Genomic DNA, 18333 nt, shown 5'->3' on the forward strand with positions numbered 1-18333 from the left:
ACACTACAATTGTTTGCCTTCTAAGAATCTGAAGTGACATAAGAGTCTTGTGTGTGTGTGTGTGTGTGTGTGTGTGTGTGTGTGTTAGTCGCTCAGCTGTGCCTGACTCTGCAATCCTATGCACTGTAGTCCCCCAGGCTCCTCCACCCATGGAATTCTCAAGGCAAGAATATTAGTACTTCCCCCACAAATAATAGTGAATAAAAGTTGAAGAAAGAAACTTAGTCTTGGAGAAGAGCTGAGATTTATGGGTAGGACTTTAGATTGGCCTGGTGGCTCAGATGATAGAGTCCGCCTGCAATGCAGGAGACCTGGGTTCAATACCTGGTTTGGAAAGATCCCCTGGAGAAGGGAATGGCTACCCACTGCAGTATTCTTGCCTGGAGAATTCCATGGACAGAGGAGCCTGGCGGGCTACAGTCCACAGGGTCACAGAGAGTTGGATACAACTGAAGCGACTTAGCATGCACACGCATACAGACAGTGTGGGTGATTAATGCCTTTAGATTAAAGAGAGGAGGGGGAGAGTTGTTATTTATAGAGGAGGGGATGATGCCAGGATTTAGTTCACACCCACAGGTTTGTCATTCTTGTCCCTCTTCTCAGTCTAGTGTGACCAAGTTTCCAGTTGAGGACAGGGAAGATGGCGGGATTTCCCTTCTCCCTCTAGGTTCGCTCAGACTCTGTGTTCATATTAAGGAGCTTGCAGGATCCTGTCCTCGTCCATGTCAGTGGCCAGAAACAACTGATAAAACTGCTGTTTCCTTGGCAGTGATTCAGCCATCCCAGTGAGTGATGCCTCTTTCATGATGAAAATGAAGAGCAGCTGATTGATTCATGAGGCTCTCTAACTTAAGCCACACGGGTCACTTCTTTATACCACCTTATCCCTTAATCCCGTGCCTTCCCACAAACTAATAGCCGGTGGGGAGAAATGTTCCCCGACCATTCAGAAGGATCATTGAGAATGTCTCTTTAGGCATTTAAAGTTGAGTAAGAAGCAATTGATTTACTCAGCTGCCAGACACTCATGGGAAAACAGCCGGAGCCACTGAAGAGAAGTGGGAGGAAAGGAGAGCTCCGCTGAAGGGGTGTTGGGTTCATAGAAATTACTGAAGATGAAAACTCTGGGATTTTAGTAGTTAAATTCTGATATGCACATCAGGTCTTCATCCATCTGTTGTTCTGGGGCTTCATTTTGTTTAAATGAGCATACAGAAGCTACCAAATAGGAAAACAGTGAGAGACTAAATTATCTTACCGGTTTATTCTGTTTTCTTGAATTGCTTTTCCCCTAATTACATTTAATCTGATTCCAATTTCTTTTTCAGTACAAAGTTTACACATTTTTGAGAAGGTTGCTTGTAACTGCCTCTGCCTCCCCGCTCCTCTTTGTTTTCTCAGTGCCCATGTATACATCTCTAAAGATTGGTGGCACCAACACGTTCTCACTTGCACTGTGTTCTCTTCAGACTCTAAGTTCCTTAAGAGTTTGGATCATGGGCTGGTTAACTGCTGTCCTCTCTTGTTGCCTGGCATATTTCTTTATAGATTTGTGCTTGTGCTAAGTCGCTCAGTCATGTCCGACTCTTTGCAACTCTATGGACTGTAGCCCACCAGGCTTCTCTGTCCATAGAATTTTTTCCAGGCAAGAATACTGGAGGGGATTGTCATTTCCTCCTCCAGGAGATCTTCCTGACCCAGGGTTTGAACCCGCGTCTCCTGTGGCTCCTGCATTGCAGGCGGATTCTTTACCATTGAGCCATCAGGGAAGCCCTTCTTTGTAGACTATGTGAATGTAATATGTGTCTTGAAATTTTAATGTTGGTGGAAATGTTTGTTGGAAAATTCTGTTGTACATTCCCATGCCACCTTGGGATGGCAGAGAAGTTGAATGTTTTCTTATGGGCATGAGACAGTCCTTGTGCCCTCCATTTATTTTTGACTTGAGGTAGCTGAGTCTCTCTTGCCTGGAAAATCCTATGGATGGAGGAGCCTGGAAGGCTGCAGTCCATGGGGTCACACAGAGTCAGACACGACTGAAGGGACTTAGCAGCAGCAGGAGCATATGATATAATTTCAATTGTATCATTTAAATTGACTGAGCGACTTCACTTTCACTTTTCACTTTCATGCATTGGAGAAAGAAATGGCAACTCACTCCAGTGTTTTTGCCTGGAGAATCCTAGGGATGGGTGAGCCTGATGGGCTGCCGTCCATGGGGTCACACAGAGTTGGACATGACTGAAGGGAGCATACAATATAATTTCAATTGTATTTTTTGAAATTATTCCGTATCTTCCTCTTATTACATCTGATCGTGGTCTATTGCTTTTAAGCCCAAGCTTCATTTTACACATGTTTTTCTGGGAGGGGATTAGGGTCTTTCTGCCTATGTACTAGAATAGAAAATGCATAAGCTTTGTGACACAGAGAACTGTTAGGTTGATAGCCAAGCCTGAGTCAGCAACATAGCCAGATTCTGTTATATGATTTTAAATACAATTTAAAATTCAGTTCCCCCACTATACCAGTCATATTTCAAGGGCATACCAAATAGCCATACATGACTAGTGTTGCCTTATTGGCCTGCATAGTTTTAGAACATTTCCATCATTGTAGAAAGTTTTGTTGGACAGAGCTATTCTAAAGCTAATACCTTGAAAGATCTTGCAGTTTTCATTCTGCCCTCTGGGGACACCAATCATTCTGTTGAAGAAGCCTGGTCCAGCCTATTGGGCAGTTAGGGATCACATAGAGGGAAACCATGGTGTTCTAGCCAATAGCCAGCAGTAATTCCAGACATGTGAGTGAGACCATCTTGGACTTCCAATCCCATTCAAGCCCCAGATGTTTACAGCCTCACGAGCAATTCTCTATGACAGCAGCAGAAGAGCTGGTCAAATTAGCAATCCGTAGACTCATGACAAATAAGTTGTCATTGTTTTAAGTCAGTCCGTTTAGATAAATTTGATATGATAGTAATAACAGGTGCTACTTTCTACCTAATGACTGCATCAGTTTTGGAACTGTTACCCTATGCATTTGCCTCATGAATTAGGATACGGAAAAAATAAGCAAGATGAAGTAAGCTTATATCACTTCTTTCAGTGAGATAAGTTCTTTGGTTAGAGAGAGAAAAGGATATTTGTTATTAATAAAACAATGACCAACAGCAAATTGAAATACTACTTAATCACTGAGTTACTAGATTATCTATCTACTTATTAAATGACAACAGAAAATTAACTTTGCATCCAAAATTATTTACCAGTAATTTTCAAAGCAGATCATTCAAATAATCCAGAGCTAACTGGAATCCAGTAATTATTCCATTTTAGGATAGTCAGAGTCTGGGGGCTCTGGTGTATTTTACTTTGTCAGAATTTAGAATTTAATTCTGAAATCATGCCTTCTTTTATTCATTGTTCCCCAAGCATTTGTTGGGGAAATAAATGGATATATATATATATATGTATATTTATATGTGTATTTATATAGGATATATGTGAATTGAAAGTCACTCAGTCGTGTCTGACTCTTTGCGACCCCATGGTCTATACAGTCCATGGAATTCTCCAGGCCAGAATACTGGAGTGGGTAGCCTTTCCCTTCTCCAGAGGATCTTCCCAACCCAGGGATCAAACCCAGGTCTCCTGCATTTCAGGCTTATTCTTTACCAGTTGAGCCACAAGGAAAGCCCAATAATATATTAAGTATGCTATTTACCCCCCATTAAATTTTAATAAAGTATTTTATCTATATAATATATAGGATATATATGTATATATATATATATGTATATATATATATATGTATATATATATATATATATATAGGCTTCCCTGATAGCTCAGCCGGTAAAGAATCCACCTGCAATGCAGGAGACCCTGGTTCGATTCCTGGGTTGGGAAGTTCCCCTGGAGAAGGGATAGGCTACCCACTCCAGTATTCTTGGGCTTCCCTGGTGGCTTAGATGGTAAATAATCTGCCTGCAATATAGGAGACCTGGGTTTGATCCCTGGGTTGAGAAGATTCCCTGAAGGAGGGCATGGCAACCCGCTCTAGTATTCTTGCCTGGGGAATTCCCATAGACAGAATAGCATGTTGGGCTATGAGGTCACAAATAGTTGGACATGACTGAGCAACTAAGTGTGCATGTGCACACACACACACATACATACATATATATATTCTGTATATATCTAAACAGGCACTGAGAATTTTGAATAATTAAGAGGTGAGCCTCACCTGGAAGAAATAACAGTATAATGGAGGGGAGAGACACAATGGAGGGGAGAGATATATGAGGATGAGCTGTCCCTGGAAATGCTGAGGTGGGAACATACTTAATATACAGGATGAGCAATTACCTTGCAGATGGGTGGGAATGGAGGTTCATAAATAAAGAGATTACCTAGGAGACTATTTTGGGGGAAAGAACATGATTATTTTATTTTAATAACTTTATTGAGACATTATTCACATAGCATTAAAATTCACTCCATTAAAGTGAGCAATTTAGTTGTTGTTCAGCTGCTAAGTCATTTCTGACCCTTTGTGACCCCATGAACTTCAGCATGGTAGGCTTCCCTGTCCTTCACTATCTCCCAGAGTTTGCTCAAACTCATGTCTATTGAGTTGGTGATGTCATACAGCCATCTCATTCTCTGTCATACCCTTCTCCTCCTGCCCTTAATCTTTCCCAGCATTAAGGTCTTTTCTAATGAGTTATCAGTCATTCCAGTGAGTATTCAGGGTTGATTTCTTTTAGGATTGACTGGTTTGATCTCCTTGTTGTCCAAGGAATTCTCAAGAGTCTTCTCCAGCACCACAGTTGGAGAGCATCAGTTCTTCAGTGCTCAGACTTCTTTCTGGTCCAACTCTTGCATCTGTATATGACTGCTAAAAAGATCATACCTTTGACTATATGGACCATTGTCAGCAAAGTAATGTCTCTGCTTTTTAATACCCTGTCTGGGTTTGTCATAATTTTTCTTTCAAGGAGCAAGTGTCTTTTAGTTTCATGGCTGTAGTCGCCATTCACAGTGATTTTGGAGCCCAAGAAAATAGAATCTGCCACTGTTTCTGTTTTTTTTTTTTTTAATTTTTAAACTTTACAATATTGTATTAGTTTGCCAAATATCGAAATGAATCCACCACAGGTATACCTGTGTTCCCCATCCTGAACCCTCCTCCCTCCTCCCTCCCCATACCCTCCCTCTGGGTCGTCCCAGTGCACCAGCCCCAAGCATCCAGTATCGTGCATCGAACCTGGACTGGCGACTCGTTTCATACATGATATTATACATGTTTCAATGCCATTCTCCCAAATCTCCCCACCCTCTCCCTCTCCCACAGAGTCCATAAGACTGATCTATATATGAGTTTTATCTCCATCTATTTGCCATGAAGTGATGGGACCAGATGGTCAGTGGCTGTTAGTATATTCAGAGTTGTAAGTCATCATCACTATCTATTTAGGACATTTTTTTGTTACCTCCTGCCCCAAGAAACCTGATGCCCATGAGTGGTTAACTCACCCATTCTTGCCTCAACCTTGAAGTCCTAAGCTGCCACCAATCTATTCTATATATACACTTACCTATTTGGGCATTTCATAGTAATGGGCTTTTGTGTCTGTCTTTTTTCACTTCGTGTAATGTTTTCAAGACTCATCCATGTTGTAACATGTATCACTATTTCATTCATTTCTGTTGCCTAATGAGGTGTTATTATATGGATATATAGCATTTTATTTATCCATTCACCACTTGATGGATGTTTTGGTTGTGACCACATTTTGGCTATTATGAATAACATTGCCATGAGTTTTCATGTATGAGTTTTTATGGGGACATATGCTTTCAGTTCTCTTAGGTATATATCCAGGAGTGGTATTACTGGATCAAAAGGTAACTGTGTTTAACATTTTTAGGGATTTCCAAATTGTTTTTCAAAGTTGATGCACTATTTTAAGCATTCCAGCATCAGTTTATGAAGGTTCCAACTTCTTCACATCCTTGCTAATACTTGTTATTGTCTGAGAACAGAATTGTTTTGAATGAAAATATAAAGTCATTAAAAAAGAAGAAATTCCAATTAGATACTGTTATGCTCATTTAAGATAGTTCATATGTCATGTGATATTAGAACCTAAAGCTGAATGCCACTTTGTAGCTCTGTGTACAAAACAACTCTGTTGGAGTCTAATTATCTTATCATTAACGTGCACCAGGTGGTTAGGAAATGCTGGTTTTCTTTTATGTCTAATTGAGAGGTAAAGGGTGGTAGAATGATTATATGTATAGTGCTGTTGAAAGTTAAACTCATTTCTGACATGCAATTAAATATAATTGGAATAGAACAAATTGAATAACAAAATTAAATTTGCAAAATAGAGTATGAAAAGATGTGGAATGTATGCTGTTCCCTAGGATATTTGAGTGGTGAGTTGGCATTAGAGCTTGAACCCCATATTTTTATGGTTCCCACCTGCCCACACTTGCCTCCTCTACTTCCCTTCCTTGGTGCATCCAAGGAGTTCAGGAGACATTCCCTGCCAACACCCTGTGCCTGGGAAATCCCGTGGGCAGAGGAGCCTGGCAGGCTGTAGTCCGTGCGGTTGCAAAAGAGTTGCATAGGACTTAGCTACTAAACAACAACAACAAATTATGGGCTGGTATTTTTGTTATTGTTGTTTTGTACTTTTATTCCTTTAATTTGAAATTTTTATCAAAGTAATAATTGTATACAGTTTATGCTTATACAATTTATAAGTCAAGTAATATTTACAGTGCTTATCACAAAAACCAACACTGTCAACTCCATTTCTCTCTACTCCTGGCCTGCTCTTCTCACACCTCCCCACCTGTGATGGTCTCTTTCAACTTCATTACCAGTGTTTTCTGGTGCTCAGGTTCAGGTTTTTTTACATAAGATTATTCTGATATTTCTGCTGTTGCTGCTAAGTCGCTTCAGTTGTGTCCGACTTTCTGCGACCCCATAGACAGCAGCCCACCAGGCTCCTTTGTCTCTGGGGTTCTCCAGGCAAGAATACTGGAGTGGGTTGCCATTTCCTTCTCCTTCTAGATATTTAGAATTTTTGGTTTTTATTTACTGTGGATGATGAGGATATGGCCTCCAAATACCCTGTCATCCCAGTATATCAAATGCTGTTAAAAATAATTAGGTTCAGAGGATTTGGTTGATTGTAACATACAATTTAGAGGGTAATATTTTAGAAAATAAAATGTTGAGTTTTCATAATGCATTGCCAAGGAACTGTATTAAAAGCAAAATATTAGAACCAGTAGGTGTTTAGGTACATAATTTAACAGGATAACAATAATTTTGATCTAGCTACAGTATTGAAATAGCACATGAGAAAGTCTTCTTTTACTCTTATCTTTCAGTAGACACTGGATGAGTTTTGTTGTTTTTAAACCCTAGTCAATTAGTCTTAATCACCAAACATTTATAGGGGCAGAGGTGAAAGTTCAACCCTACTGAGAACAGCCAAAGTACTATAGATACACTGTTCCAAGACTCAAAGATTTGTATGAAAAATGTCACAAGGGAAAAATTGTAATTGCCTCAGCATGAGAGATAGAATATATTTTAAGATAATTGGAGATTGTCTTTTATGTGTTCTCTTTGGTTTAGTTTTGATTTCATGTACTTTAATTTGTTTCTGTCTCTGAATTTTTTTTTTTCTTAATATATTCCAAAGGATGTAAAACACTTCTGAGGATCTCATTACTACTTGTGAAATTGCCTCTTTCTGTATCATTGGATGTAGTCTTTTTGGTCAGTCAGTCTCATAAGAGAAAAGTATCTTAGACCAGGCTCTTATATTTTAGCAATCTGGTAACTCTCAAGTACATTTTGTGTAAGTTCAGATATACTCTAGCAATTTCCCTCAGGTGAATATTGTAAATTTAGGGGATTTTGGTGGGTTTTTTCATGTTAGTTCTACAGGAATCATCTTTTTGCTTTTATTCATGTTTCATCATTCCAATGTGTAGAATTTACATTTTCATTTTTTAACCTTGCTTATATGCTGGTGATTAGCCATTGCCTTGACAAGTGTGAACAGAAGGGGTCTAACTGAAGATATTCCATGACTTGGTGAACACATTGGGTTACAAATTCAACTTTTCCTTCTCTTTGCAAAGGCACTGAGACGTGAGTTAAAGGAGAAAGAGTATTCTGTCCTGAATGCTATAGACCAAGCTCGAGTTTTCCTGGCTGATCAGCCAATTGAGGCCCCTGAAGAACCAAGAAGAAACCTACAATCAAAAACAGGTGAGACTGGTTTCTTTAGTACGTCATAAAAATATATATGAGGAGAACAAAACACCAAAATCGACTAGAGAATTTTTTTTGCAGCATTAAGGACTCGATGGACAGGAGTTTGAGTGAACTCCGGGAGTTGGTGACGGACAGGGAGGCCTGGCGTGCTGTAATTCATGGGGTTGCAAAGAGTCAGACATGACTGAGCGACGGAACTGAACTGAACTGAACTGAGGACCTGATATTTTTAAATTCCTTACAGAATATCAGGGCCTAGTATTAAATTTTTTCTTCTATTACTTTAGTCAAATTTGTCATTAATAAATATCTAGATTCTTAAATTAAAAAATGAAATGACTGTATATTCAGTATCATTATTTTAAAAGGGAATTAACTAGACAAATTAATTTATTAAAATTGTCTGTAACTACAAATAATTTCTTTAAGAAATAAATAGTTACATTTCTTACATTTAAACTATATGATAAATAATTATATATAGAAGAATGATATTTAGGATATGAGTAAACATATAAATTATTTAAATATCTATAAAGTAATGTTTTTTAACTTCTCTTTTTCAAGATTACAAATTTAAATAAGACACTAAAATGCCTTTCTTTTATAAGCAGACCACAGAATTTATTTAATTTAGATGCTAACAACTTATATTGTTTATGTACTTTGGCTTAAAACTGAAATGGTATCTACCTTACTAGCAACTAGTAATAAATTACGTAGTAGATTTAAGAGATGAACTTGGGGGCCAACATATATCTTCATTTTGATTTTTCACTTTTGGCATAAAAGCATTCTGATGCATTTTAAAAAATAAACATGCCATTCAGAATATTTTCTCATCATTCATTTTCCATAGTAAAAGCAGACCTGAACGATTTCTCATGCTGTGTCCAGAGGTGTAATTCATGAGCATTTGTTACTTGTAAGGGATGTAGTGTTGGAAAATGCTTTGACTGTAGTTGGAACCGGATCAGACATTTGGAAAGTAGCCATTTTCCTTCTCAGCCTTTGTCAGGGAAGCTCTACTTCAATGGGAATAAATTTCCCATCAGGATCATACCACTTTTCTTGACCCTTTGGGGGAATGTGTGTGTGTGTGTGTGTGTGTGTGTGTATACATACAGAGACACACACAGCACGCTTATCATCTCTTGCAGCTTTGCTTTACTACTCTCTCCTGGCAGGATCACTGTTTTTCCAGTCAGCCTACCCAGGGACCTAAATCATTGTTGAGTCTCCACCTCTCACAGTCTGCAAATCATTCATGATGGTTATTTCTGTCTTTGGAGGACTATGCCTTCTGGGTACTCTGTTATAGATGAAATTATATGCGTATCATATACACACACAGACATAATGTATGCACACACCTACATAGTAGGTGGCTGAATGACTTGGATGCTGAGCACGCTTGGGTGTGGATTGGATACTGAGCACGCTTGGGTGTGGATTAAAATGATTAATTAGGATAAAACTATTGGAAGCAGCAGCCCAGCGTGAGGAGCAGAGCAGCTGTGTGTCAGGGCAAGTCAGCAGAGCTCAGGAAGAGGGGCAGGGGGTGATGGAGGGAGGGTGGTCAGGGACTGTGCCTGCGCGGGAGGAACGAGCGAGGAGTTTGTGCGTGCTGGCTGGAGCAGATTACAGAGGCCCTGGGCGGTTGGACAGCACATTTCAACTTAAATACAGCAAGAAGAAGGCGCTAGTTCACTTGTTTTTTTAAGCTTGGAAGAAAAATAAGTTCACTTGTCTTACTTTATCCAATTTAAACTCTACCTTAAATCTGCCTGCCTCATCTCCTTGTTTCCCCAGTACTTTTCAGAGAATAGAGGAAAAATTTTTATAATCAGTTACTTCATAGCAGTAGAAAAGTGTTACATCACTTGAGTTTCACTTTGCTATCAATTTTCTTCCTCAGTGCTTAGTCAATTTAAAGGGTAAAAGCATACTGCTTTTTGAGCCCTTATATTGGGAATTTTTAAGGTCCATTTTCATATACTGTATTGGGAGGCAAGAAAAAAAAGTCATGTCAGTGTAACTTTATGATTTTTTTTTTTTTTTACAATTAGTCATTCCCATGCTTTCTCCTTTCCTGATATTATTTTGTATAATGTTGGCTGATTTTACCTGTTGTTAAAAGTAAATGAAAGAAAATTACCCATAATAGCTTTTATACTTTGTTGTTTACTGTGACTTATGAACCTCTGCTGCCAGAAACAGAGAGTGTTTGAACATTAGTTATCTTTTTTGATGCTACTCAAAGTACTCAGTGTTAAAGGAAATAGAGCAGAGAGAACCTATGTATGATTTTTGGGGGTTCTATTTAATAAGCATTTATTGAGTATGCTATGTGTAATGTACCAAAGGACACACCAAGGTGAATCCATTTTTTACTTTTGAACAACTATTTCAGAAAATACTTCTCCCCATGATTTTTCTCTCCTGAAACCTTTTCTCCTAGCTTCTTTTTTTCTATTATCAATTACTGTCTCATAGTGGCATATGTGTATATGTGCATTTTATGATAGTTTATTGAGTTTCATTTTCTTACTGAGTAACACTGGATGAGTTGCTCTCAGGCAGCATTTAATAAATGCTGTTAAAAAAACAAGCAAGCTAATTATTTCAACCAAATAATCAGTTGTTGACCAAGAATCTTATCAGGTACGCTCTGCTAAAAATTTTCTTTTCTCCCCCCAGTTTTATTGACATATAATTTACATAACATTGTACAAGTTTAAGATGTACAACATAATGAGTTAATATTTGTATATATTGTTAAATGATCACCACATAAGACTAGGAACATCTAACATCTCACATAGTTCCAACTTCTTCCCTTGTGATGAGAACTTTCAAGATCTAGTCTCCTAACAACTTTCAAGTATGTATATTTTAAACACTAAAAATCACTACTAACATTAATTGCCCTATTTCAGGTCCTTACCATCTTTTCCTAGGACTGTTGCAATACTTTCTTAATTGGTATCCCTGCATCAAGGTAGATGCTACCATGATGTATTTAAAACACAGAGCTAGCATTTGCTACCCTGGTTTAAAACCTCTAGTAGCCTCTGCAATAGGATCTGAACTCCTTTACCTGTCATGCAAAGCTGCACAGTGATTTGGCCTCAGTTTCCCTGGTGGCTCAGACAGTAAAGAATCTGCCTGCAATGAAGGGGAACCAGGTTTAATTCCTGGATTGGGAAGATCCCCTAGAGAAGGAAATGGCAACCCACTCAGTATTCTTGCCTGAAGAATTCCATGAACAGAAGACCCTGGCAGACTACAGTCCTTGGGGTTGCAAAGAATCAGACTCAACTGAGCAACTAACACTTTCACTTCATTTTTCTATTTAGTAGCATCTCATTCCTCTCTCTGCTCCAAACTAATGTCATTTAACACCAACTTCTCATGATGGTCTGCAGGTAACGATTTCGTTGCCCATTCTATTTTTTTTTCTGCCTATTGGTCTCTTCTGCCTGATCTCCAACTCCTTCTTCCTTTGCCTACCCAGCCCTTGCTCATTCTGTCCCACTCACTGAGGCTGTGTGTCACCCTGAACCCATTCCTCTCCAGCTCTTCTCCTTGCTTCCTGGTACCTAGTCGCCTCTCTGACTATATACTAATATCTGTGTCTGAAGCTCAGCCCTGCCCTTGCTTAGTGACCTCTCCTATTTGTTGAGAATCTGAAAAAGTGTGAGAAATTATCTGAGCAGCCAAGACAGTATTATGTCGAAAATATAGTGAAGATTGTAGAAAAGCCACTCTCGCAGAGGTATTAACTCTTCCTTTAGCCACTGTTGTAACTAGTTTCCCTTGTTTTCCAGTGAATTATGGGTATGTAGCAAGATGGAAATGATACGGCAGGGGGAAGGGTGGCAGTGAGAAATGATGTCTGGCAGTCTGACAGCAATGAGGAGAAAGAAAATTATAAAAAGGATACATGAGAATTCTAAAATAAAACAAACTAGAGTAGTCTTTGGGGATTTTTACAATAAAAGAAAAGCTGAAGCAATGAGCTGTGGTTTGTTTATTTTTGAAGATAGAATATAAATCAGTTAAGAGAAGGCATAGGAGTTTATACTATATTTTAGTAAATTTCCTTCCAAAATGGCAACCATACAAAAATAGGGCTAAATGAATGAAATATAGCCATCTGGACCACTCAGCTTCCCAGAATTACTCATTCTGCCTGTGTAAGGTTATTCAGTCAATATAATTTTTACTTGAACTTAAAATTATCTGAATAATTATAGAAATTTAACAAAGTTCACAACTTTGTCAATAGTTTCCTTCCCTTGAGTGATAGGGAACTACTTAATTTAACTTGAATTGTATCATTTCAATGTATAATATTTCCTTTTAGTGAGGTTGAACTGAAAAGACCCTGATTCTGGGAAAGATTGAGGGCAGGAGGAGAAGGGGACAACAGAGGATGAGATAGTTGGATGGCATCACTGACTCAATGGACATGAGTTTGGGTAAACTCCCTCCTGAGGAGTTAAAATTTGATTTTAACCACCTGGTTTATATCTGTTAAAAAGTAGAACAATGAAACAGCAAACATTTCATCATCATTCATACTGCTCTTACTATGTGTACTCTTCAAACCACTTTTGTATTTGGCCTAATGAATTGAGCAGATTGTATAGCATGCATTTAAAAAAAAAAAATTAAGTTAAAACACAAAGCCAAGAAAATACTGTGGCGCTGACCAAGGTCATCAGCTAATATGGAGTAGATCAAAGAACAGAACCAACCTTGTGTGTTGGTAACCTTCCTTAACCTTGGGTTTGGGGGCTTGTTTTCAACTCATCCCTTCATTCTCCTCTCCTTTCTCTTTCCCTCTGCTCACTGGCCACTGACCTCCTAGCTCTTTCCTGACTCTCACTGTCTAGAGCCTCTTGCTGCTGCTAAGTTGCTGCTGCTAAGTCGCTTCAGTCGTGTCCAACTCTGTGTGACCCCATGGATGGAAGCCCACCAGGCTCCCCCGTCCCTGGGATTCTCCAGGCAAGAACACTGGAGTGGGTGGCCATTTCCTTCCCCAATGCAGGAAAGTGAAAAGTGAAAGTGAAGTCAAAATTGCACATGGAATTAGAGTCGTGTCTGTATCCCCCTCTCTACCCCAAACACAGATGCAGGCAGGTGCACACACACGCCCACACACACATACATATTTTATGAATTGAAGCTATGGTAACAATTATTAAACAAAACAGTTAACACTTTAACAGTATAGTTCACCTCTAAAAGTGTTCAGAAAAGTATACAAATGATTGTCAATGTGGGTGTGGAAAAGCTGTTTTCCTCTACTCAGGTTCTGATTTTAAGACAAAAAAAGATTGCATTATTTTGCTCATAAATTTCCCTTTGAGTCTTCTTTAAAATTTATTCCCATCAAGACATTACTATTACTACAACTGTTATTTTACTGAAGGCTGTTTGAACATTGTTTCTTTTTCAGTCTGGTGTTTCATTTAAATGATAGAAGAAAAAATAAAACATTATATAGTATATATAGTGCAGTCCATGGGGTCGCTAAGAATCAGACACGACTGAGTGACTTCACTTTCACTTTTCACTTTCATGCATTGGAGAAGGAAATGGCAACCCACTCCAGTGTTCTTGCCTGGATAATCCCAGGGACGGGGGTGCCTGGTGGGCTGCCATCTTTGGGGTCGCGCAGTCGGACACGACTGAAGTGACTTAGCAGTAGCAGGAGTATACAGTCCATGGAATTCTCCAGGCCAGAATACTGGAGTGGGAAGCCGTTCCCTTCTCCAGGGTATCTTCCCAATGCAGGGATCGAACCCAGGTCTCCCACATTGCAGGTGGACTCTTTACCGTCTGAGCCACCAGGAATTCATGGCTAATAAAAAACTTTTCAGATGAAAAGTATGTATGGATTAGTGTTTTTCCTCTTTGACCTTTAATAACTGTGTGTATATTTAGTAATGTTTAATATTTTAACTCAGAATATGCTATTTTCTTTTAATTATTAAATGCTTCATATTATTTTAGAAAGCCAATTAGTATTTTTCACCTCTGTGAAATCTCATATATTTTGTGATATAACAAAGAAATAATAAATGACATTTTTCAGTCTACTATGTCAGTCCATTTTGTGCCAGTATTAGCAAACTTGTACACATAAAATTTCATGACCGTTAAATGAGTGAAAAGGTGAAATTATCATAGAGTTTAGAAGTAACTCTTATATTGATTCTCAGTATAACATAAGATCACATAAAAATGGTGGCAGTAATTATTTCCTTGCGTCTCATAAAATGAGACCAAATTATATATAACCTAAGTAATGAGGCAGTAAAACTCATGGGTGTTTTCCCCCCAGGGAATTTTTTGTTTTCCTAATAACCAGTTTATTAGTTAGAACCTCACTCATTGTAAGTGACAGACACCCAGCTTCCATAAGCATAGACACAGGGGGTGATTCATCAATATTAAACCCCATAACAAAATTACGTTGAACACAAGGACACAGCTAATCACAGGAACCAAGCACACAGCTGGCCCTTTCTACCTCTCTCCACAAGTTTTCATTTTCTTTGCTTTCCTATGACCTTGTACCTCACAATCACATATCAGGGAGGGAAAGCCCTTCTTTAGATCTAGCACGTTTCAAGAAAGAGCAGCAACTGACTTAGCTTGAGTAACATGGAGCTTGGGTCTTGTGGGATGGGCAGACCCCGCCCCACACCCTCCGCTTTATAAGCATCATGTCAGATGGAAGAGGAATCAATGCCCAGAAGGAAGAAAGAAGAGAAAAATGTTAGTCCACATGAGTGTTCACCACAAACCAACATTTATCCTTGAATAAATTATAAACATGCCAGGGACTGTTTCCTGAAATTCTCATCACAACTCTTTGAGGTATGAGTACTTTACTACCCATTTGACAGATGAGGAAACTGAGACTTTGTGATATTTGGATGCATACTGTCACATCCGAAATGCCAACTCAGGCTTGTCACATCCCTTGTTGGCTTTAACCATCATAGCAAACTATCTTAGCTATATTTGTCTACTTATAAAAAATGAGTACAACAGTTAATATGCTTTTACCATCATTCTTACTTTTCCTTTACTGAACTATTAGGTTGCTTATTAAAATGATGTACCAGTTCGCTGATTTCCTAGCACCAAGGGAGAAGGTGTTTAGGCAATATTAGACTTTGTCTTTTTAATTTTCATATAAAAACTGGAAGGATAAATAATTGCTTTCAGGTCTATAGACCAAGGGAATAATTTAATTAGCTTCTTAAGTCCAAATTAGATTATTAAAGTTGTCATGCATGAAAAAGCACAGAAACATATAATGTTACTTCCATTTTCAGTGTTAACTACAGAGCAGCAACGTGATCCTCCCCATTTTAAGGTTCCATAATGTATGGATGGTTGTACTGAATCCACTCTTCAACTTTCCTAAAATATAACAAACTAGTTGAGTAGCCCTATTAATTGGATAAAAATTTCAAAACCTTTTTTGCATGCTAATAAATACCATCATAGTGAAATTCAATTTAAATCTATCAAATTCTTGATGAAGATTTATATGAGAACAAAGGTTAATTTGATGGACATAGCATTTTAAATTAATTGTTTACCATCTGTTATGGTCTTTCATCACCATTATGGCTATACATAAATCACATGTGCCTCATAAAAAAAGATGGCAATAATTTACATGTATGTATTTTATTGAAATTAACATCTGGGGTGTCACTCTCTGATTTAAACATAAAGACTAGGAGGAGACAACGCTTTCAGTGTGGTCTGTTTTTTTCTTCCTGTTGTTATTGCTGCTCATCTTGAAAGCTGGTGTCCTCAAGAGTGATTTGGAGGCTTTACTATCTTTTAAAAAATGTAATCCTAGCCAAGGAGTAAATTCTCCACTTTAAACTTCTCATTTTGAAAGTACGTAAACTTAGGACGTGCTTAACTTCTTTAGTGAGAAGCGCTAAGCTTGAATAGAAAGCCTGGGACTTCTTTGTATGTTGATGGGTCATTAGCTGCTATGTTCCTCAGGGAAGCAGCCTGGGGAGAGATGGGCAGCAATGTGGCAACAAATGCAAGACTGCTAATGGAAGATTCCTGTCCTCTAATCTTTAAAGTGGATTTTTTCCAAAACAAAGAAATATCGTACATACATCTTTTTATTTCCTTGACCAGTACTTATTGAAAGCCCACCTTGTACCAGGTCGTGTTCTAGATGCTGGGGAGACAGCAGTGAACAAAACACATCTTTGCCTTCCTGGAACTTACAGTCCCAGCTTCTCTTCTCCACCTCTCAGGACCACTCCCCTGTTTCCAGTGACCTGTTTATAGCTGTCTAGCACTCAAAACTGACTTGAATAAGTTATAAAATTACCATTGGTATTAGGAAATTCAGGGAATATTCCATTACAGAACATTGAAAGCTGGGTCTCAAGTGTCTTAGCTAGATCTGTCCCAGGGCCATTCTGCTATTTCTACCTTTTTCCTTGGAGGTTAACCTTCTTAATGGTCTCTTCATTTTTTATCCTTAGCCCTATGCTAGGTTTATTTGCTTTGGCCCACTTTGAGAGAAGGGTAGCACATTAAAGTATTCAGACTCTAGCTCTGCCTTCATTGATTTCTGCTCTGAAGTGCTGTTCATCCCTCTCCACCCTGTGGTCTCTGTTCCTATTCTCTCCATCCACCCCACCTCCACCCCTGACTCTCATTCATAGCTTGTATTTTGGTATTTGTGAAAGATTTTCACTAAATCTCTTTACTGTAGAGTTCTTGACCTAAATGTTTCTCTTCACTGTCTTCTTTCTCTTAAGGATTTGGCAAATTCCTTGGCAGCATGATGGATCCTTATCATGTTTATCATATACCTACTGGAAGACTTAGGCTTATACATTATCAGGTTAATCTGCTCTGGGTATCGTCTTACTATTGTCATCCTTATAATGTATTAGATGAATATGATGAGGAATATTACAGTAATCAGATGCTGGCACTTGATGGTGCACTTGTAATCTGGTTCCTAATGAACTGTTGTCACCAGTCATCATGCAGAAAAGGAAATGGGCAGGGTCCTCTTCAACACTGATCATTTCAGAGAGATTAAATTCATCTTAATCATGTAATCAGAAACTTTGAGAAGGATGTATTTTCCATTATCTTAATCAGAAACATCTTCTGGTTATGAAGGAGACAGAAAAACAGAATGGGGCTAAAGAGGGAGACAGAGTGAAGTCTAGTCTCTAGATATATGAGGAAGCTTTGTTTTTTTTTTCCTGTGAATTTTTGTTGGCTAATCAGCTTAGTTTGCTTATGTGAAAAATCTCTAGAGATAGCTAAACCTCCCAGACGTAGCTAAATCATTTTAAAAAAGAAAGAAATTAACCTTTCCTGAAGCTTTTCTGTCAGGCATGTGTCAATAGCCTTATAGATATTAACTCAAGTTCAAAGAGGTAAGGAATATATCTATGCTATGAACATATAACTAGTTAGCATTGGATTGGCATACAAACTAATCCTTCCTTGCACCAAATTGTCCACGGGATGAAAAGGCTACTCTGGAGAATTTTTGTCCTCTACTTGTTTGTCTTAACATGTCCTCTTTATCTCTTGATGAAGTATAAGAAGATTATAGATACATGCAAAAAATAAGCAAACAGTACAAATGAGATGAAATTACCATACTTTAAATGACTGCATAAGCTTTATCCTTCTCTTTCACAGTAAAAAAATGATGACAATTAATGGAAATGCTTTAATGGGTTTAGGGTGAAGGAAGAAAAAAATAAGTGGAAAGATTTCCATTTAAAATTATGAAGTTGAATATTCTCAGTAAAGAGTAAACTTGAAAATTCCATTCAGAAAATTGAAAATTTCAATTCAGTAAATATATATATATTGAAGACATACTAGTCTCTAGACCGAATGCTGTAAAACCAAGATGAGCAGAAACAAACATGCATGACATAAAGCTTTAGAATCTAAGAATAAAAAGTCACTATGGAGATT

General features: G+C 38.2%; 1 protein-coding gene across 5 annotated transcripts in view; it reads left to right on the forward strand.

Moving 5' to 3' along the window:
• UTRN (utrophin) overlaps positions 1-18333 on the forward strand; it is a 558671-nt gene that overhangs the window by 418540 nt on the left and 121798 nt on the right. For all 5 annotated transcript variants that reach the window (XM_010851494.1, XM_010851490.1, XM_010851491.1 and 2 more), the window contains one exon: positions 8178-8307. In XM_010851494.1, coding sequence (XP_010849796.1) covers positions 8178-8307 — 130 coding nt within the window. The remainder of the gene's footprint in view (positions 1-8177; positions 8308-18333) is intronic.

The sequence above is a fragment of the Bison bison genome, unplaced genomic scaffold (assembly GCF_000754665.1).
Source record: "Bison bison bison isolate TAMUID 2011002044 unplaced genomic scaffold, Bison_UMD1.0 scf7180017864303, whole genome shotgun sequence".
In the NCBI taxonomy this organism is placed as follows: Eukaryota; Metazoa; Chordata; class Mammalia; order Artiodactyla; family Bovidae; genus Bison; species Bison bison.